Source organism: Strigops habroptila, chromosome 18 (assembly GCF_004027225.2).
Source record: "Strigops habroptila isolate Jane chromosome 18, bStrHab1.2.pri, whole genome shotgun sequence".
NCBI classification, from domain to species: domain Eukaryota; kingdom Metazoa; phylum Chordata; class Aves; order Psittaciformes; family Psittacidae; genus Strigops; species Strigops habroptila.
In genome coordinates, this window is record NC_044294.2 from 4,549,824 (window position 1) to 4,570,120 (window position 20,297).

Consider the following 20,297-nt stretch of genomic DNA (forward strand, 5'->3'; position numbering starts at 1 on the left):
GGTTTGTTGGGAAGGTAACTGCTGAATTAGCTACCCTGAGGCAAACACTTCCCCACAGCATCACTGGGTTCAGGAACACATATTTTAGGGGGTCACATCCTTGCCCACACTGGCATCAGGTGATGGAGGACTGACTCTGACCAAGCAGTGAGAAATGCAGCCCAAAAAGCCAGCCATATCCTGGGCTGCATCCCTGGCAGTGTTCAAGGCCAGGTTGGACACAGGGGCTTGGAGCAACCTGCTCTAGTGGAAGGTGTCCCTGCCCTTGGCAGGGGGTTGGAACTGGATGAGCTTTAAGATCCCTTCCAACCCAAACCATTCCATGATTCTGTGATTTCCTCAAGCCCCTGGGGAGCTCTGGAAGTTCATCCCATCAAAGAGCAATAAGGGAAAACTGCTTGGCTTGGGCAGTGCTGCAGCTACATCAGATAATGACTGGTCCTTGGCTTGAGGTAGATGCTGCTGAGAAATGATCTGAGGAAACCATGCATCCCAGAGCACAGGCGGCTCTTTCCTCTCACTTGAAGCACCACGGGGCCTGTCCAGCATGCGGGATTTGCCAGGTCACCCATCCCTGGGGGGAATTCACCTCCTTCTGTGATTCTGTGATTAAGGCATCCAAGAGACTTATTTCTAACCAGGCTCCCTGTGGAGCTAATCCTGCCTGGGCCATAGGCTGGGAATGGCAACAAAACACACATGCAGGATCCAAAGAGACCCTGACAGTACAGTCAGGCTCACCAGCATCCCTCACTGCTGTTCTCAGCACCAGCCCTTGCTGAGAACATCACTGCCCCGGGAACAGGCTGTGGGATGTGTATGCAGTGCCATCATTAGGGCTGTGAAGGAGGAGGCCTTGGACGAGGAAAGCTGCTCAATATCGGGCACTGCTGCCGCTCCCATGAGCCCGTGGACAGGACCTGCTCCCTCCAGAACAGGCGGAGCATCAGGAGTAGGGGTGGGGGGAGTGATGCTCAGGGGGCTGCGGGATGCTCCCGAGGAGACCTGGGACCCGGGAGCTAATGGGGGAGGATGTCAGCGACATCACGGAGGATCCCACAGGCCTCCTAGAAGATGCTGGGATGGGAGCCCGAACAGGCAGGAGCTGCAGGGGCTACTTTGGGAAGGCGCGGAGCAGCGCAGCCGCCCTTACCGCTGCTATCCCCCAATGCGCTTGCCAACGCACCCCATCAGCACCCCATTAGCACCCATCACGTCCACCCCCGCCCCCATTCACAACCGCCCGGCCCTGACCCGCCTCTCGGGGCGGCCCCTTCCCTTTCCGTTCCGTTCCCGTTCCGCGCTGCCTGCCGGGACGCGTAGTCCCGCGGCCCCGCACCGCTCCCGCTCGCACCAGGTCCGGTTCCGCTCCGCTCCGCGCCCGCTGATCGCTCCGCGCTCCCCCCGCTCCGCTCCGCCTATTGCTCTGCTCCCAGCTTCGCTCCCGTCCCCGCTCCGCCTGTTGTTGCTCCGCTCCCGTCCCCGCTCTGCCTGTTGTTGCTCCTGCTCCCTGCTCCGCCTGTTGCTCCGCAATCCCATCCCCGTCCCGTCGGGTGCTGGGGGTGGGGAAGGCGTCGCCGGGGGTATTACCGGTAATACCGGCTGGTATTAGCACGGCGTGGGGATGGGATGAGCCTCCCGGTGACCCGCCGGGGCAGGCAGAGCCCGGCTGCCCGCACCCGCTGCCCGCACCCGGCACCCTGGAGCCTGGGTTTACTTTCCTGGGGCTTCTAAGCGGACAGCGCTGGGGCTGCTCCGGGAGCTGCAGGGTCCTCCCGGGGTTTGGGGTGTCCCTGGGCTTCCCAAGCGGGCAGGGGTTGGTGGGTGTCCCATTCCCGTGCGAAGCAGGTCCGCCTTGAAACTGGAGTTAAAAATCCATCCAGGCACACGACACAGGGCTTGAGCCCCGAACCCCGTCCCTGACCCATCGGTGTCCTCGTCCATGGGATGGAGGAGTCGCCCGTCTTGTTCGGGTGCATGGGTCCCTGTCTGGGGGCAGGCTGGGGTTTGGAATGGCCCTTGCGGGTGGGAGAGGAGGGGACGGCCTGGGCCAGGCTGGAGCACCCCGGGCGCTCCTTTGTCCCAGCCTGGCTCCCCAGATCTGACCTGTTCCCTGTGCCGGCTCCCCGGGGCTCTCACCCCAACCCCTACAGGACACCCCTCTGCCCCGGTGAGCAATGGAGGGAGATCCCACCCTGCAGCTCCGCGTCTTCGACCTGAACTGCTGGTGAGTCCAAGGGCTTGCTGGGGTGGGGATAGGGACACCTGCACCGGGAGAGGGGTCCCACCACAGGGTCACCTTTGTGTCCCCTTTGTGCTGGGCTTACACTGCTCTCCCAGCCCTGCATTTGTCAGGGTTGTGCCCCCCATCCCCTCTGTGCCTGCTCCCCCCCAGAAAAATGCCTCCCATTCACCCCCCAACCAGGGATGAGCCGCCTGGATTCTGCGGGCAGAAGCTGTCCCCAATCAGCCTCCTTGCACATTCCTCTTGTCCCCATGGTCCCCCATGGCCCTTTCCCCCTCCCCTCCCATCTCATTCTGCCTCCTGCCCATTCCAGTACTGGAGCCCTCGCTCCCCCATTTCGGGCCCTGGCAGCCTACATCACCCCATGTCCCCCCCCAGGCTGTGACCCCCCTCTCTCCATCAGGGCCATCCGCTACCTGAGCAAACGGCGACAGGAGCGCATCCAGCTCATCGGGGACATGCTGCGCCAGGAGCGCTTCGACCTGGTCCTTCTCCAGGAGGTGAGGGCAGCCCGTGAGCTGAATGCGCCTGTTCTCAGCCCTGAGCTGTGACACGAGTTGCGCCCGTTCTCAGCCTGAAATGAGTGCGCCCATTCTCAGTCCATCCTGCTGTTCTCCAGGTGTGGAGTGAGCAGGATTACAATGACCTGAAGGCGAAGCTGGGAGGCTGCTACCCCTTCTCCCATTACTTCCGCAGGTGAGAGGTGCCAAGCCCAGGGCTGTCCATGGGGCTGTGCCAGAGCTGTGCCATGTCCTTGGTATTTGCCACATGGAGACACCAGTGCTGTAGGTCACCTCTGTCCCCATGGGTGGAGAGTGGGGTGCTCACAGGAGCACAGTGGGACCCTGGCATCTGGGGAGCCCCTTGGCTCAGGGCTGGCAGGAGGTGGAGTGGGAGGGCCACCATATACTTGTGGTTAAGCCAACCATACCCTGGGCTGCATCAAATCAAGTTTAACCATCAGGCCGAAGGAGGTGATCCTGCCCCTCTGCTCTGCTCTTTTGAGACCCCACTTGCAGCACTGTGTGCAGTTCTGGTGTCCTCAACGTAAGAAGGACACGGAGCTGTTGGAGCAAGTCCAGAGGAGGCCACGAGAATGATCAGGGGCTGGAGCACCTCCCGTATGAAGGCAGGGTGACAACATTGGGGCTGGAGAAGAGAAGCTGTGTGGAGACCTCAGAGCAGCTTCCAGTGTCTGAAGGGGGCTACAAAGATGCTGGGGAGGGACTTTCATCAGGGACTGTAGTGATAGGACAAGGGGTGATGGGTTCAAACTGAAATAGGGGACGTTCAGGTTAGATATAAAGAAGTTGTTCCCTGTGAGGGTGCTGAGGCGCTGGCACAGGGTGCCCAGAGAAGCTGTGGCTGCCCCATCCCTGGCAGTGTTCAAGGCCAGGTTGGACACAGGGGCTTGGAGCAACCTGCTCTAGTGGAAGGTGTCCCTGCCCGTGGCAGGGGGTTGGAACTGGATGATCTTAGGGTCCTTTCCAACTCAAACCAGTCTGGGATTCTATGATTCTATGTCCACACTTCTCACTGTGCTTTTCCCCTCCCGCAGCGGCGTGATCGGCAGCGGCCTCTGCGTCTTCTCCAGGTTCACCATCCTGGACACTCTCCTCTACCAGTACTCACTGAATGGGTACCCCTACATGGTGAGTGGGGTGGGGGGCATGTGGCACCATGGTGCCCAGCCCCATGGAGCCTCACCAGCCCCCCAGCCTGTGCCCCTTCCCCTCTGGCAGCTCCAGCACGGGGACTGGTTCTGCGGCAAGTCCGTCGGCCTCGTCATCATTAAGATCTCTGGGATCATCTTCAATGTCTACGTCACCCATGTGAGTGCCCTGGGGAAGGACCTGGCATTGGGGGGACAATGGGGAAGAGGGGGACGAGTGGCTGTACCCCTCCTTTGCTGTCCCTTTGCTTTAACCACTGCTCTGCACCCTGTCTCATGGGACTATGCACTGATGTAATGAAATATTGCTTTGGAGGAGGGCAGAGACCCCCAACCTGGCTGAGCATCCCAGGCTGTCCCCAGGGGGGTGAGATGAAGACAGAGGGGTCATCCAGACCCCAGAGGGACCATCCATAGGGGCTGGGTGGGTGTGCAGGGAGCCAAGGAGCAGGGAAGGTGCCAATATGGGGGTCACGGCCACTTTGCGCCCCACCCTCACCAGCTACATGCGGAATACTGCCGGGAGAAGGACGCCTACCTGCCCCACCGCCTGGTGCAGGCCTGGGAGCTGGCCCAGTTCATCCGGTGAGCAGCTGTGGGGTGTCCCAGTCCCACCGGGTTCCCCATTGCAGGTCCCTGGGGTGCATGTGGTCACCCCTGCCCCTGGGGCTTGCACTGCAGAGAGCTCCCATTTGCACCAAGTCCTGGTCAGGAGTAAGGCTGGGGAGCACTGGGGAGGGCCCCAGTCACCCCAGTCCAGTGTGGGGCAGGGGTTTAGAGGTCCCCATCCCCACAGACACACCTCAAAGGCAGCTGACGTGGTGCTGCTGGGGGGGGACCTGAACATGCACCCTGAGGACGTGGGCATCCGGCTGCTGCGTGGCTGGACGGGGCTGCGGGATGCCTTTGCCGAGGCCAAGCACTTTGAGGTGAGCAGCAGGGGGGAAGCAGCGTCCTGGGGTGCGCTGAGAGCCCCCCACCCACCCAAGTGCTTCATCTCAGGGCTGTAAGGATGGCTGCACCCTCATCCCCAGCAACTGCTTCACCATCAAGACAGAGCTGCTGCCCTTCCCGCTCGGCATCCGCATTGACTACATCCTCTACAAGGTAATGGGGGTCCCTTGGCCATCGGTTGGGAGTAGCAGAGGGGAGGAAGCATCATGACCCCCCTGTCACCTCACCCAGGCCATCTCCAGCTTCACGGTGAAGTGTGAAGAGCTAAGGACCACCACGGGGTCCGCTCCAGGCATGGACATCCCCTTCTCAGACCATGAAGCCGTGATGGCAACGCTGCACATCAGGAGGCAGGGAGAGGCTGCGAGTGCCACCCTCAGCACAGCTGGTAAGGTGGAATAGGGCCTGGTGGATGGGCTGATGGAGCTGGATGAAGTGGCCAGAGGAGGCCATGAGGATGATCAGGGGCTTTTTCTCCCATATGAAGACAGGCTGGGAACATTGGGGCTGTTCAGCCTGGAGAAGAGAAGCTGCGTGGAGACCTCAGAGCAGCTTCCAGTGTCTGAAGGGGGCTACAAGGATGCTGGGGAGGGACTCTTCATCAGGGACTGTAGTGATAGCACAAGGGGTGATGGGTTCAAACTGAAACAGGGGAGATTCAGCTTGGATATAAGGCAGAAGCTCTTCCCTGTGAGGGTGCTGAGGCGCTGGCACAGGGTGCCCAGAGAAGCTGTGGCTGCCCCATCCCTGGCAGTGTTCAAGGCCAGGTTGGACACAGGGGCTTGGAGCAACCTGCTCTAGTGGAAGGTGTCCCTGCCTGTGGCAGGGGGTTGGAACTGGATGATCTTAAGATCCTTTCCAAACTCAAACCAGTCTGTGATTCTGTAAGTTTGATGGAGTTTTGGAGGATGTTTCCCCTTACTTAGGGCATCCCTTGGGGTGCCTGCATGGGCAGGACAGGGCAGAGCAGTGGGAGAAAAAGGGCTATGGGGGGTGGGAGGGTAAAGGGCAATGGAGGGATGTCAGGGGGGTCCTATCCTGCTGAGCCGTCCCTGTCCCCTGCAGAGCTGGCACTGGTGGACGTGGTGACAGAGGCACGGACAGAGGTTGGTGTGGGGCTGCGGGCAGCGCAGCGGCAGCGCTACTCCACGGGCAGGCTGGCGGTGCTGGCGCTGCTGCTGCTGCTGCTGCAGGCAGCGGCTGTGCTGGGCACGCTGGCGGGGCTGGGCGGGCAGCCCTTCCCCAAGCTCTCCTTCTCCCTGCTGGCCTTCCTTGCCATCGGCATCCTCCTCCTCGCCACTGGCCTCCACCTCTTCCACACCATCGAGGTGAAGATGCTGCAGGGCACCGAGGAGCAGATGCGGATGGTGCTGCGGGCGCTGCAGGAGCGGCCCAGCGATGGCTGAGTTGAGGCCGTGGATGTCCCACGATATCCTCACAGCCCCATCTTGGTCCCTTTTAGTCTCTTTTTTCTAGCTGACTTCTGGTTTTAGGTGAGCAGCGCTGTGGCCAGCTTGGTGGCACAGGTTCGCAGTCACCTCCCTGGGTGAAATTAAGATTTTTGGGGGCAGATTCATCATGTTGGCCCCCATGGGAACCCTGGGGGAGGCAGGTTTTAATTGCTTTTTTAACACACCCTTTTTACCTGGAGGGACCCACCTGGAGTGTGGCTGGGAGGCTCCAGAGGCTCAGCCTGGGGTTGCATCAGGGGCTCCTGGTGAAAGCTGGTGCCTGCTCCAGCAACCGGATTTGACTCGGATAGAAATAAAGGTGATGTTTTAGCCCTTGGTGCTGGGTTGGGAAGGCTTTATTCAAAGGAAGGGAGAGGTTGCAGCAGGATAGTAGGGTTGGTGCAAACACAAGGTAGACAGGAGGGTTTGGGGAGGCAGGATGGGAATGGGGAGGAATGGAGAGGGGGGTGTATTGCTAACAGAGGAGCCCGCGCCCAGGACCTCCGTGCTTGGCATAGCTGGTGCTTAAGCACAGTTTGGCCGTGGAGGCCACCCTGCAACAACTGTGGCATTGCCAAGCAGGAGAAACCCCAAAGGGACAAGGAGGACGCAGGCCTCGGCCTCGTGTCACACAGTGCTGGCGCTGAGCTCAATCCCCTCTGGGAGCTGCTGGACAGAAAGCCCCTTCCCCAGCCCTGGGGCATCACAGTGGGGTTTCTGACTGGGTTCCAGCAGTTGCTGGGAGCAGCATGGACATGGCACTCAAAAGCAGTGATACAGAGTGGTGGGATCAGCCCAGTCTGTCACTGGCTCCACTTGTAGAGCCAGATGTCCCTGGAAGAGCTGGATGTCCAGTGTGGGATGGATGTCCCAGGGTGGGATGGGTATCCTGGATTAGGATGCATGGATGGATGCCCCCAGGTGTCTTCTACAGGCTGCTCATGACACTGCCTCTCCACATTCGGCATCTCCACTGTGACCTGCCTGTTGTGGCCGTGGTCACATCTTCAGTGCCCGGGGCTGGATGGGTTGTGATGAGCCACCTCTGTCCCACCAAGAACGTGTCCTGAGGCATGTTCAGCTTGAGCATGAGGGGCCCTGCTGACAAAACACTTTCCATGCTGCAGCCAAGCCTCTGGGCAGCATCCGCTGGAAGAGGTGATGGCTGCAGGACCTCCTGCACTGGGTGAGACCCCGCTTCCATGTGGGGCTTCTTCCTCCTGTAGCAAACCCCAGGCGGAGCCGCCACGGTCCCTGTGTCCTGTAGCCTCCTGCAAATCTTGTCTCTAGCAAGCACAAGGCAAATGCAATCCAGCCAAGCGTGGAGAAACCCTCTCTGCACCCCAAAGCCAGGGTGCTCCTCGGTGTCTCCCTACACAGGTATCCACCAGTGGGTCTGGCCTCTCCATGGCAGCTTTGGCAAGCAGGGAGCTGGATTCACCACAGCACCTCAAGCATCACCTCCAGAAGTGATGCTCGGCCAGGCTGGGGGGACACCTCTTGTCCCACCCCGGGAGGAACCGGTATGTCCTGCAGCCACATGAATCAGGGCTGCAGCTCACTGAGCCGCTTCTCCTCCTGGATGTGGATGAGGACGTTGCGCTTGTTCACCACATCCAGCAGCTGCACCAGGATCTCCTGCTCGGCCACACGATCCTCGGGTGTCTTCAAGGATTCTATGAGAGCAGGAGGCTGGAGCAGGGCTGGGGGGGCCAGAGCCCCATCCTGCTCCCCCCACCAGGCACAGGAACCCCAGAACTCACCCTTCTTGTCCATGTAGCCCCGGAGCTTCTGGTCAAGCTGGCACTGCTGCTCCTCCAGCTTCAGCTCCTGCACCCTGCAGGGAGGGAAGGGGGATGCTGTGCTCAGGGGGCTGGGGTGAGCTGAGCCCCCTATGCCAACCTGGGAGCATCCTCCCCAAGCCTTACGCGATCATGAGGTCCGACTCCTCAGACATCAGGCTGTTCTTCTTCTGGACTAGGTACAGCAGCTGGTTCATCCATTGCGTCTTCTGGTCGGCTGGGGTGCCTGTGGGGCAATGGGGTTGTGAGTGGGGCGCATACTCCCTGGTTATGGTGGTCATGGTGCCCCATCCACCCTGGCTTTACCATCCTCGTCCCGGAGTAACTTCTCGAGCTTGATGCCCTGCTGCTCCAGCTCCCGGAATGTCACCTCGATCTCCTCCAGCCGCCTCTGGATGGCCTGCAAAGGGAGGGCAGTGGTCACCCATGGGCTGGCACCTCCTGCAGTGGGATGGAGGGGATGGGGACAGGCTGAGGACCCAGCTCTGCCCCATGGGGCTACCTGGGCTTTGCAGAACCGCTTCATCTGGGCTTCCCTGTCCCGGCGGGTCAGGGTGCGCTTCCAGGTGGGGTATTTTTCCTCTTCCCCCAGGTCCAGGCCCTGTGAGGGGACAGTTGCATGGGCAGGGGATCAGTCCTTGCCCCGGCAGCTGTGTCAGAGCCCAACCCAATGGCTTTGTGAGAGGAGATGCCAGTAAGAGCCCCAGCACTGCCTGGGCTGGTGAGGCCACTGCTATTAAGGGAAAGCACTCACCAACCCCGCCCTGATGCCAAGGTCTGTGCCTTCCTCCTCCTCCTCTTCCTCTTCCTCCTCACTGTCACTCTCCTCCAAAGCTGCCCCAAGAAAAGAACCGTTTTGGACCATTTTGGGGTACTGGAGGAACCCAGAGCCCTGCTCAGACAGAGACTCCAGCTTGTAGCCACCTACCTTCCTCCATGGCCATTTCCTCCTCATCATCCTCCTCCTCCTCTTCCTCCCAGGCATCTTGTCCTGGCCACTGAGCAGGGAGGGCCTCGGGTGCTGCTTGGAGCCACAGACGAGCCGGCTTCGGTGGTGGCTCAGGCTCTGCTTCACTGGTGAGGTTCAGCGTGGACAGCTTGAGCTTCTCCAGCGGCGTGAGGACGATCTTCCTCCTGCCACCGCCTTCCTCACCCTCCTCTGCCACCCGTCTGGGCTCCGCGCTGGGACCCTCATCCTCCCTCACATCCTGCCCGGGCTGTGCCAGCAGCTCCTGCTCCTCGGTGTCACCAGCACCCACAGTGTCCTCCACTGCCCCTTGCTCTTCCCCTGGCTGTGGGGCTGCTGGTGGGGGCTGCAGAGGACCCGGGACACCATCCTCAGGGGACACGCATGGGCTCCCAGCATCTGGGGGCAGGCAGGCAGCATCCTAGGACAGAGGGGTTATGCAGCACAGGAGCATCCTCCTCCACCCTCCGCCTTTTCCATGGGGATTTACAGCAACTTACCCCATCAGGCAGCACCAGGGGCTCATCCTGGGCCAGATCCATGCCGGTTGGATTGGGGTAGTGAAGCGAGCAGTAAAAATGACCTGGAGGGGAGGGAACCCCAAACCCAAACCCATCACCCATGTGATGACGTGGATGGTGGAGAAACCTTCCCCTGAGCATCCCCTCTCCCGCCGCCCGCCTCACCGTGCTGCTCGTCGCAGGCGTAGTCGCCCAGGCGCAGGGTGGCCCCGCACTGCCGGCACTGGAAGCACCCGCGGTGGAAGAAGCGTCCCTCGGCGCTGGCTCGCTCCAGGATGTAGACGCGGCGGCCGCAGAAGTAACAGGCGTCGCTGCTGTCCCCGCGGGCTGCTGCTGGCTGTGGGGACACCGCACAGGCTGGGGTGGCACTTGGGGTGCTGGCGCCCACCCTGCCCCACGGCTCTGCCAGCAGCCTAAAGGGGTTTTGGGGGGGGGGTTTCTCCGCTTGGTGCTCAGGTTTGCTGGCACCAGCAAGGGAGTGGCAAGTCTTGGCTCTGGAAAACCAGTTGGGTCAGGAAACAGGCAGGGAGGAGCCGGGAGCATGTGGGTGTTTGCTTGTACAGCTCTGGTCCCAACCCTTGGCTCAGCCCCACCGGTGCCCCCCCAAGCACCCACCCAACCTAAAGCTGGATCCCCCAAGCCCGGGTGACACAAGGACCAACCTGCCCTGGGTCCATGGTGGTGGCTTGTGGCAGCTCATGGGCATCATCCAGAATGTCTCCATCCAGCCCCATGTCCACCTAGGAGCAACTCAAGGGAGGGTCAGACCCCTACGACCCCCCAGGACCACTGCGCCCTGGCACAGCATCCCTCTGCTGACCCACCTCAGCATCCCTGCGACTCCTCTTGGCCTCAGCATCCTTCTGGGCACTGTCCTGCAAAGGGGGTAGCTAGGATGGGGAAGGAGGCATGGTTTTGGGGTGTCACGAGGGTCTGGGTGGGGGGGTCCCTCACCTGGGCACGCTTGTGTGTCAGGCTCCGGCTCTTCTGCTGCTTGCTGAGGAAGAGGATGGCTCCTCGTGTACCAAGGGGAAGCAGCGGCTTCTTGGTGACCTCCTCTGCCTCTGCACAGAGGGGACACAGCCACGGTGGTGGGACTCACCTTACAAAGCAGGGGGCACCCAGCCAGCCCCAGTGGGGCATCAGGATGTGATAAATCAGCCCAAAATTCGCACTTGGAGAGGTCTTGAAAGCTTCATAGAACTGGCTGAGGTAGGTGATGAGCCCCAGGCGGTCGGGCTCTGCCATGGTGGCCATCTCAATGCTAGAGAGGACAGGCTGGATGCCCAGCTCCTGTTCTGCCATGTCCAGCATCATCTGGTGAGTCCGGATGGGATCCTGGGGGTCCACAGAGTCAAAATGCCTGCAGGGAGACACGGGTGGCATCAGGGTGTGCTCTGCAGGGTCGGGGATACCCGGTGGGGGGGTACCCACTGGGGGTCCCAGGCACTCACACCAGGTCGGGGCGGAAGTGGTGGATGAGGGCGCAGAGGGCCAAGCCGCTGGTCCAGGAGGTGGTGAAGTTGGTCACCTCCACACCTCGGTACCCGGCCGTGCTGGCCTGGCACCAGCTCAGCAGGTCTTCATAGGCATCTCTGGAGACCACTGGGGAGGCAGCACATGTATCCCCACCCCAAAGAGTCAGGGGACCCCCCCATCCCACTTCCCAATCCAGCATCAGTGCTTTAGTGGTGAAGGGGTCCCATGGGAGTGACACAAGATATCCCCCATGCAACACCCCCCCTCCCCAAGACTCAATAAATGGGTTGATAAGACATCTGTCAGTATTTCCCAGCCCAACACCAGTGCAGGCCAGGAGGAGATAACAACCTCCCCCCTGAACAGCAGCTGGGGGCTGTGTCCCCACAGGGGACATGGGCAGGGGGAATGGAAACCAGCAGTGCCACCAGGATGGAAACGCAGCTGGTGCTGGATGGAGCATGGTGGGCAGATGGACACCGGCCAGGGAAAAGAAGGAGGGAGGAAAATCAGGGCAGGAGCCGCTCTGGCATGGGCTGCTGGGAGGAATGGGGGGTCCTGGTGCTGGGGGGGCTGCGGCAGGACCAGCTGCTCCTACCAGTGCTGAATCTGTTGTCACTCTTCCTCTTGTGGTCCACCTCCACCGTGCCCACGAGGTAGAGGTCCCGGACCTGCAGATGGGGACATGCCGGTGGTGGGTCCCTACCTGCATAGAGCCAGTAGCACCACACAGAGAGCTGGACAAGGGGACACCCGGGCACCCCAACCTCCCCAGAACCAACCACATCCACCATGCGCAATGCATTAAATGCACTGGGGACCAACAGCTTCAGCTTCACACCCTTCTGGGACAGACGATCGTGCAAATTGGTGTCACCCTGACCACTGGGGAGGCTGGGCTGGGTGGCTGCCCCGTGGCAGGACCTGGGATGGGTACCTGGTTGGCTTTGATGGCCTGCAGGTTGATGTTGGGGTAGCGCGTGGCCGGGTCAATGCTGTACTGGCTGATGTTCTTGTTGGTGTTGTCCGGGGAGGTCTGTGAGAGGTGCTGGTAGATGCTCTCTCTGGGAGCAAGGGACAGGATTGGGGTGAATGCTCATCCCCACCCGCTCCGGGTCCAGCCCAGCAGGATGGGGACACTCACCTCTCAGCCAGCACCTCCAGCGGGGGGGTCCCGGCCGCCCATCGCCGCACCATCCATGCCGCATCGAAGGCAGCGAGGAAGCCCCGGGCCACGCCGGTGCCCAGTGGCCAGAAGGGCTGTGGAGGGAAAGGCAGAGATGGAGCTAGAGTAGCACGGCCGGTCGGGATGGTTGGAAGAGGCTGGGAGCTGCTGGGCTTGGCCGGGGATGAAAGCAGGGAGAGGCGACAGGACGCGCAGGGAGGATGGTGTCCATGTCCTCCCTGGCTGGTACAGCTGCGTCTGGGGAGGAGTTGGGCTGCTCCTCCACCCTGAACCCACCCCAGATCCCTGGTGGGGACAGGGAAGGTGTAACCCCACTGGAACATCTTGCTACTGGGACTTGGGGATGGGCAGATGGGGCAAGAAGTGTTTAGGGATGGGGAATATATTGCAACCAACACATCTTGTGGGGAAAAGGGAAGCTGAGGGACATAATGGCACTGCAAGGGGGACCCTCACCTCCACCAAGCAGTCGCCCACCAGCCCGAGGAGCAGACGGACCCCATTGTGCTCCCGCACCAGCGCCGCGTTCTCCGAGCGCGTCATGCAGGTGAAGTCAAACATGTCAACATCTGGCAGGCCTCGGTGGTTGAGGGCAAACTCCAGCTGGGGAAGGCGGTAGTTGGTGGAGAAGTTGGCAGCTTCTTTGGCATAGCTGAGGAGGGCATCCCGGTTCACATTCTCCGGGGACAGGAGGCTCTCGATGTCTGCTTTGTCCTGTGAGGATGGGGTGAAGCTGGCTGGGACATGGGAGGTAGTGTTTGCCCCCCAGCCTGGGTGCAGCCAGTTCTAGGGTGAAGCTGTGCCACTGGGCCTGGGACTGTGCGCCCTACAGAAGGATCCTTCCCTTGGCACAGGCTGCCAAAGCCCTCAGCATCCCAGGGGTGGTGGTCGAACCAGCACCCATGATCCACATCCTATCCTCCATCGCTATGGGATCCCGGGGCTGGATCCTGCCCTTCTCACCTGGAGGATGACCCCCTTCTTGAGCAGGCTCTGCTTCTTGGCTGTCATGACGAAATAGTGAGTGTCATCCTTGTAGTAGACGATGTTTTCCAGGTCGATGCCTGGGAACAGGGAAGGATCTTTGCTGAACCATGGGACGGAGCCACAGGGAGCTCTCACACAGGGCTCAGCCACTGAATGTCTCCTGCTATGAGGTACCATTCAGGGACATGCATCCAGGGGACAGAGAATCATAGAATCAACTAGGTTGGAAAAGACCTTTAAGACATCGCAGAGCTGAGCCTCCAGTTGCACCAGGAGAGGACATGGACCCCCCAGCACCCCCCATGCCAGGGCTGGGACCACCAACCTGTTTTGTTGTAGAGGTTTTGGAAGAACTTCTGGTTGTAGATTCGGGCCACGCCGCTGATCTCGGCCACCTCCACCTCGGCCCGGCTGTGGCGGTTGATGAAGTTGGTGGTGATGCCAATGGCCAGCTTGCCCCTCATCTCCTTCCGCTTGAACCCTGTGGGATGGGATTGGTGTGAACCCCCACCTGACCCCCTCATACCAATCCCAGGGGTGCAGGGACCCACTGCTATCACCTTCAGGGACAAATTTGCCTCCACCGGCTGAGATGAGGACGTCAAACTCGTAGTGGCTGAGGGGAGAGGAGCTGGGCTGCAGCACAGCACGCCAGCCTGCAGGGAGAGGGACCATCACAAGCGTGCTGGGTCTCAACTGGGACATGCTCCAGTGCAGGGGGGAGACAGCTGCATCTCATCCCCCTGCAAAAAGGCATGTCCTGGACTAGCAGAGGGCCTGGAGGGGCTCAGAGCAGCCACCCACATCCCTGTCCTTGTCCCTAGAGATGCCACAGCGATACCTTACCCTGTCCACCCGCCTTGCCCGTTGGGGGGATGAGACCGTTGAACTTCACGTTGATGTGCACCTCCACCCCCAGGAGCAGAGCCACCTTCAGCAGGATCAGCTGGAGCTGCCGGATACCTGGGATGGGAGCGGGGACACTCAGGGCTGCACCCCCAGTCCCTGTGGGGACAACGGGGGGACCCTGAGGGTACAGAGCTTGGCCCGCCCCTTAAAGACTTACTGATGTGGTCCAGCGTGCCAGTGCAGAAGTGCCCATAGAACTTCTTGGCGCCCAGTGCCCGCAGGTCATGGATGGTGAAGGGCCAGAGGTGCAGGACGTTGTTGCGGGAGAAGGAATCCCGCTTCTCCAGCAGCACCACACGGGCGCCCAGCAGCGCCAGCTCGATGGCCACCCGCAGCCCGCAGGGGCCGGCCCCCACCACCAGGCACTGCCAAGGGGATGGGCAGTGTGAAGGGGACAGGCACCCCACAGAGAGAAGGAGTATGGCAGCATCTCCCTCCTTCCCCAGGTCAGGATCTGCCTCTCCCAGCTAGTCCCCTTGTCCCCTGGGCTGCACGCACTGCTTCTCCCTGCAAAAGGGGGCGCCCTGTGGGGAACCCCCCACTTCTCTGGCTGCCTGAACCTTGCCTTTACCCAGGACAGCAATTCAAAGTGCTCAGTCAGATAAAGCACAGCCCGGAACAGGGAGACTTCACCAGAAACAAGCTCAAAACCAGGCCTCAGGTTTGGTCTCCTGCATAGGGCTGAGGGGATGATGGGGCACCAGCAGTGGGGACAAAAGCCACCAGCTCTGGGACAGAAATAGGGTCCCCCAGGCCCAGGGAACCTCCTGTCCTCCAAAAAGGGCTTGGCAGGTCCCTTTGCCCCTTTAGAGCCTCCCATGAGGTGTCCCCAGTGAGGAGCAGCCAGGAGGAGGAAGGACGCTGTTGGCTGGGTGGCATTGAGGTGACATCATGCCATGGGGAGAGGAGTGGTGCTAATTAACACCCTGTCCCATTAAACCCCATCAACCTCCCATCCCGCATCCTCCCGGGGTGGGGGCAAGGGTGCCCCAAGTGGTGCTCTCAACCTGCTGACAAGGACACAGAGCAAGGACGGATGCAAACCCCACAGTCCATATGTCCAGTACCTTGGTGCTGGCACAGGCTGTGCCCTGGTCATAGTCCCTGTGCCCAGCTTTCTTATCCAGCTTGCTCCACAGGGCCTTGGCACTCCAGTAGTTGAGGGCAGCCTTGAGGCCATGGTAGAGCTGCAGCCCGCTGCCCTGCAGCCCCAGCTCCTGGCACAGCTCCCCGAAGCAGCTCAGCACCTCCTGGCACTCCCCGGCACGCAGGAACCTCTCGAAGATGGCATGGGCAGGGTTGGCCGGTGCGCTCATCCTGCTTTACCCCGCAGCCTGGCGAGGGACAGCAGAGGTAAGCAGGGATGGCACCCTCCTGGTCCCCCATCCTCAAACCCATCCCAGTCCCATACCTGCTGTTCGTTGTGAGGTTTCCCACCCGGGGGTGCTGTTGGGTGGCTCTTTCTGGCAGTGGGTGTTGAAGTCTCCCCTGGGTGCTGCCACGGTGTCACCCTGCGCAGTGACGTCAGGGAAGGGGATGGTTGCGGTGGCAGCAAGCAGCTTCCTCCATACAGCATGTGCCTGCAGCAGCCGAGAGCAGAGTGAGGTGTTTTGGAACAAACCCATCACTTCCTTCCTCTTCACCTTCAGCCTTACCAGGGGAGGGACTGGGAGCTGGGTCCTGGGTGCAGGGACAAACCAAAACCAGCCAGACCCAGCCCTGGGGAGCAGGATTGGACCCATCCCACCAGCCTGGCTTTTGCAACCAGAGCGGGGTGACTTTCGCCCCCATCTCTGCCTCTGCCACCCCTGGGTCAGGGCAGAAGCAGATGAGCACAGAGGAAGCACCAGTGGGGAAACCCAAAAACCCCAAAACCCAAACCAGTGTATGAACGGCCCCATGGTGCCAGGGAACCTGCAGGAGAGGTGCAGTGCACTCCCCATGGGCACCTCGAACCCACCGCATCCCCTGGGAGATGCACTCCTGGCATCCCTCATGGGACCAGCACTCCTTGCATCCCCATCCCACTCCTGGCACTGTCCCCTCAACACTGTCCCATGCCACCTTCTATTTGCCACCCCAAGCACGAAGCACAAAGCTTTGCCTTGGCCCTTGTTGCCAAGCCCCAGGACTGGGAAAGCCTCCCTCAGCCCCACAAATCCATGGCGCTGCCAAGGAGGAACTGGTGAAAGCCTTGGGAAACCGGAACACTCCCGCCTTTGAACCATTGCTCTTTGCCCTCTCCTGTTCAGTGTTACCGGCAGGAACGCGGCAGCACCCTGAAGGGTGCCAGAGGGGGAATGAGGCAGCATCTGAGCCCAGCTGCCCTCGGTGGGGTGTGGGAAAGGAGAGGTTTAAGCCTGTGCTTAAGTTTAGGCTGGAAAGGCCAAATTCTAGCTGGGTTTCAAGTTTGGTCTGGCTCCAGCAGCTTCCCTACGCCTGCAGGCACTTTGCAAAGCACTTCTGCAGGTCACCTTCCCTCAGTCAGGAAAGCCCAGCACTTTAACCTCTTCCTTCCCGGGCAGACACATGGACAAAGCATCCAGCCAGGCTGGAGCAGGAGCTGGCACCCTCTGGTCGGTCCCCAGACCAGCAGCACGGGGACAGAGGACACGACCGGTACGTTCACAGCAGGGTGGTGAGACCCGGACACAGATTCCTCCTCTTCCCCTGGGTGCTCCAGCCCTTCTGGCCACACCAGCGGGACAGAATGAGCCTGGGGAAACTGAGGCAGTGCAAACCTCACCCACATCAAGGCCTCAATTCCCACTGGACACGATGCCGGGGCAGCACGCTTCCCAGGAAAGCTTTCCAGCCCCGGCGCTTGGGCAGGGAGGCTCGGAGGAGGCAGAACAACACGCCTTGTGTTACACCAAGTTTCCTACGGAAACGATGCTTGTGCTGGCACACATCCCCTTCAGCAGGCTCAACCCCCCAGCGATTGTAAGCAAGGACAGAACCCCAGAACCCCCCCCTCCCCCCCGGATACTCGGTTCCTGCAGGTTTGGTGCAAATAAGCAGCTTTCAACCCCTAAAGGCCAGGGATGGTGCTGAGCCAGACTGCCTCCGGCTCTGCTCTCCCCATGGATGCCTTTTGCATTTCTTCCCTTAAAAATGCTCCTGGAAGCTGGAGGGAGGAGCTGGGGCGGGGGGGGGGGGGGAGCCAGTCCTGACTCAGCTCATGATGGCTCTGGTGGGGACATCACCCAGGAATGATGCATGTGGAGTGTCCCTGGAGCAGGGACACCCCATCCTGCTTTGTAGGTCGGGTCTCTCCCATGTCCTTGCATGGAGAGAAGCAGCAGCCCCTTGGGAGATGGCCGGGGGGGGGCTGCCCTGGGGGTGCTGGGCCGCAGGCGAGCTCATGTGTCTTCCAGGCAGATGGAAATGGGGTGGGGAAGGACACAGCTCCATACGGAGCTAATGAAAGCTGGGAGGATTTCCAGCCCCAGCTGAGCCTCTGAGAGCTGGCTCCCAGCATGGACCAGGCTGCTCTGGGTTTGGGATCCAGCCTGGAGACCCCTGGAGGGAGGGGGAAAATCCCTGTGGATCCTCTGGTTTGAGCCAGGCATGTGGGCGCATGGGCACAGGCCCCCAGCACGGAGCTGTGGGGAGAAGGGCGGAGGAGAGGGCACAAACCAGCCACCAGCAGTAGCAAGGGCAGAGCCTGGCAGCAGCAGGGATGGAGGGTCACGGTGGAGGGAGGTTCTTCCCTGGAAAGCACATGACAAAATCCCCCCTTGAAGGTGCAGCCAGCAGCAGAAGTGAGCACTTCTCTGGGCATTTTGGTGTTCCCTTTGCAGGGGATTCACAAGCCGCAGTTCAGCCACATCCCGAGGAGAGACAGAGACAACACTTGGGGGATGCACAAACTTGCCCACCACCAGCCCCATGGAGGGAGCTGCCTCTTGTAGCTGAATTTTGGCACAAGGAGAAGCCTGCCCAGGGCCAGGCTTTGCAGCCCACATCTTTTTCCTCCTCCTGCTTCTCCTTCACCCCAAGCCCCTCTTGTCCCCACGGGGTCTTGGGGTAGGTGCCATGGGTTTGGTTACCCAAATGTACCAGAGCTTTCATCCACCCCAGACACAGGAATGTGTCCCTCAGGCTCAGCCCTGGGATGGGACCAGTCCCAAATCCCTCTAGGGACTCACTCGCAAGGCCCTTGGAGCATCCCTCTGCCTGCCCTGGGCAGAGGGGAGGGATGCGGGAAAAGCGCTCTGCAAAACTCTTCCCACTCCACCCCACTCGGCACTGGGAGCACTGGTAGTACTGGGAATGGAGACGAGGAGGAGGAGTGGGGGCTGCCCTCTTTTCGCTTTGTCCCGGGGGCGAGAAGCAGCGAGGATGCGGCGGGGGTACCCCGCTGCCCTCCGGGAGAGGCTTTGGGGATGGGGCAGCAGAGACAAAGCGCTACTCGCCCATCCGCCAGCAAGCATCCCGAGCATCCCGCAGGACACGGGCACGGCGGGGCCGAGCATTTCCCTTGTGTTCCCCCCCATCAACACCCCAAAATCACCCCTTGGCTTTGGCAACGCCCATCCCCAGCCGAGCCCCGCGGGCGGAGGGGACCGCTCTGTGGGATGCTGCCCGCATCCGAGCGGGGGGACACGGGGATGGGGGGACGGCAGAGCCCTGACACCCCCCCAAGGGATGCTCTGTCCATCGCCACTCCTCACTCACCTCCAGAGCCTGCCGGAAAGGGAAACTGAGGCACAGCCCGGGGGAAGCGCCCAGGGCTGCTTGCAGCGACAGAAGAAAGCAGGAAACGGGCTCCGGCTCCGCAAGCGGCTGCCGGCTGGCCCGGCACTCCCCTCCCCTCCTCCTCCTCCTCTTCCCTCCCCCTTTCCCACCCTATCCTCCCCTGCCGGGGGGACCGGGGTGTCCCGGCTGCTGCAGCGCGGTGCTGGGACCAGGGGGGTGGCCCTGGGGTGCTCCAGCTTTGTGCTGCTGCGGTTGGGGCACCACAGGGCTGGAGGCTGAGCCCCCCATCACCCACCCGAGAGTGGTCCCCAGGCTGCGGCGGCAGGTTTGGAGCAGCGGGATGAGGAGATGCACAGCACAACCCTGGCCCTTTTGGTTGTTTGGGGGGTCTTTTTGTTAATTTTAAGGTGAGAAACTAGACTTCCATAAAGGAAACAAAAAGATTAAGGCGATGAAACCAAACCACTTCACTTTCCGCCCCGGTTCTGTGCCGTACTTCCCCACACTGCCAAAAATAGAGACCAGGAGACAGCTGTGGTACGGGGGGGACCCGCTTGGTGACAGCCCCCCACCCCAACTAGTGGCCCAAACCACCACAGCCCCCGGGAGAACTTCTGGGGTGATGGGGGGCCCCGGGTGGGAATGGTTCCTGTAGGGTGAAGGTACCTTGGGGCAGAGGATGGAGCCGCTGCCGTCACTGAAGGTCGCTCCTGGCCTGGCGCTTTGGGGTGTTTTCGGGTGCCGGTGTCCTCAGAGTGCTGCTGGACACGGGGCTCCGGTGACACACGGGGACAACCTGCCACGAGGCTGGGGATGGTGACTCAAGGACACGGGGCGGGGGTTATGTCGCCGTGAGTCACCCGTGGCACCGCCGGTGGCTTCGGCCAGTGGGGCCACCCAGCTCAGCCCCTCCATCCCTCCTTCCCATGGCCCCCTCGGGCCTCTTCCCGGGGGTCCTGGTGCAGAACCACCCCCCATACTCTATACCCTCTCCCCCCAGCTCGGGAGGGGTGTTTCGAGCCCACCAGCCCCCTGCAAAGCTGCTGGATGCGGGCACAGTGGAGCCCACCCATGGTTTGGAGCAGTGAGAGACCAGGGCGGACGCGGAAACGGGGCGTCTGCGTCAAACCAGGCGGTTTTCCCAGACGCTGAAGCGGTCGGGAACAGCTCCCTCTGTTTGTGAGCTCTTTGTGGTGCTGTGAGAGAGTCTGAACGCTGACCTGGCTCCTTCCAGCCACAGCTTTATCCCCCGGGCAGCAGCAAATGAGCATTAGATCTTGATTACAGCTCCCCAGGAGCAGGGACCGAGGACATGCCGTGGTGGAGGGTGTCCAGCCAGCGTAGGGGGACATGACTCTAATGCAAACGCACTGGCCATGGGCAGCCTGGTCTCTGTCCCCAGCACAGGGGAATGTGTGGTAGC

General features: G+C 61.2%; 2 protein-coding genes across 4 annotated transcripts; one reads left to right on the top strand and one right to left on the bottom strand.

Annotated features, from left to right (window-relative positions):
- The first annotated feature begins 1,289 nt into the window (after window positions 1–1,289).
- Window positions 1,290–6,660, top strand: SMPD2 (sphingomyelin phosphodiesterase 2). 2 transcript variants are annotated; one of them, XM_030473099.1, is made up of 11 exons: window positions 1,290–1,357; window positions 2,154–2,227; window positions 2,649–2,745; window positions 2,865–2,941; window positions 3,804–3,897; window positions 3,988–4,077; window positions 4,420–4,502; window positions 4,714–4,846; window positions 4,920–5,024; window positions 5,103–5,259; window positions 5,937–6,660. In XM_030473099.1, the coding sequence occupies exons 2-11, from the start codon at window positions 2,178–2,180 to the stop codon at window positions 6,275–6,277; spliced, it is 1,227 nt and encodes a 408-aa protein (XP_030328959.1). In that variant the 5' UTR covers window positions 1,290–1,357; window positions 2,154–2,177; the 3' UTR covers window positions 6,278–6,660. The 2 variants fall into 2 exon arrangements, with proteins under 2 accessions (XP_030328959.1, XP_030328958.1); XM_030473098.1 differs by lacking the exon at window positions 2,865–2,941 and adding an exon at window positions 2,942–3,030.
- MICAL1 (microtubule associated monooxygenase, calponin and LIM domain containing 1) lies at window positions 6,661–20,007 on the bottom strand. Of its 2 annotated transcripts, none has more exons than XM_030473096.1 (26): window positions 19,541–20,007; window positions 15,585–15,753; window positions 15,241–15,507; window positions 14,331–14,538; window positions 14,111–14,227; window positions 13,825–13,920; window positions 13,590–13,745; window positions 13,241–13,341; window positions 12,734–12,991; window positions 12,236–12,351; window positions 12,029–12,155; window positions 11,690–11,762; window positions 11,067–11,217; window positions 10,788–10,975; window positions 10,567–10,676; window positions 10,437–10,487; window positions 10,275–10,352; window positions 9,778–9,949; window positions 9,592–9,674; window positions 9,053–9,512; window positions 8,879–8,958; window positions 8,627–8,725; window positions 8,431–8,524; window positions 8,251–8,350; window positions 8,086–8,159; window positions 6,661–7,998 (listed from the first exon to the last, which is right to left on the bottom strand). In XM_030473096.1, the coding sequence occupies exons 3-26, from the start codon at window positions 15,487–15,489 to the stop codon at window positions 7,868–7,870; spliced, it is 3,372 nt and encodes a 1,123-aa protein (XP_030328956.1). In that variant the 5' UTR covers window positions 15,490–15,507; window positions 15,585–15,753; window positions 19,541–20,007; the 3' UTR covers window positions 6,661–7,867. The 2 variants fall into 2 exon arrangements, with proteins under 2 accessions (XP_030328956.1, XP_030328957.1); XM_030473097.1 differs by lacking the exon at window positions 19,541–20,007 and adding an exon at window positions 18,854–18,956.
- Window positions 20,008–20,297: the final 290 nt, after the last annotated feature.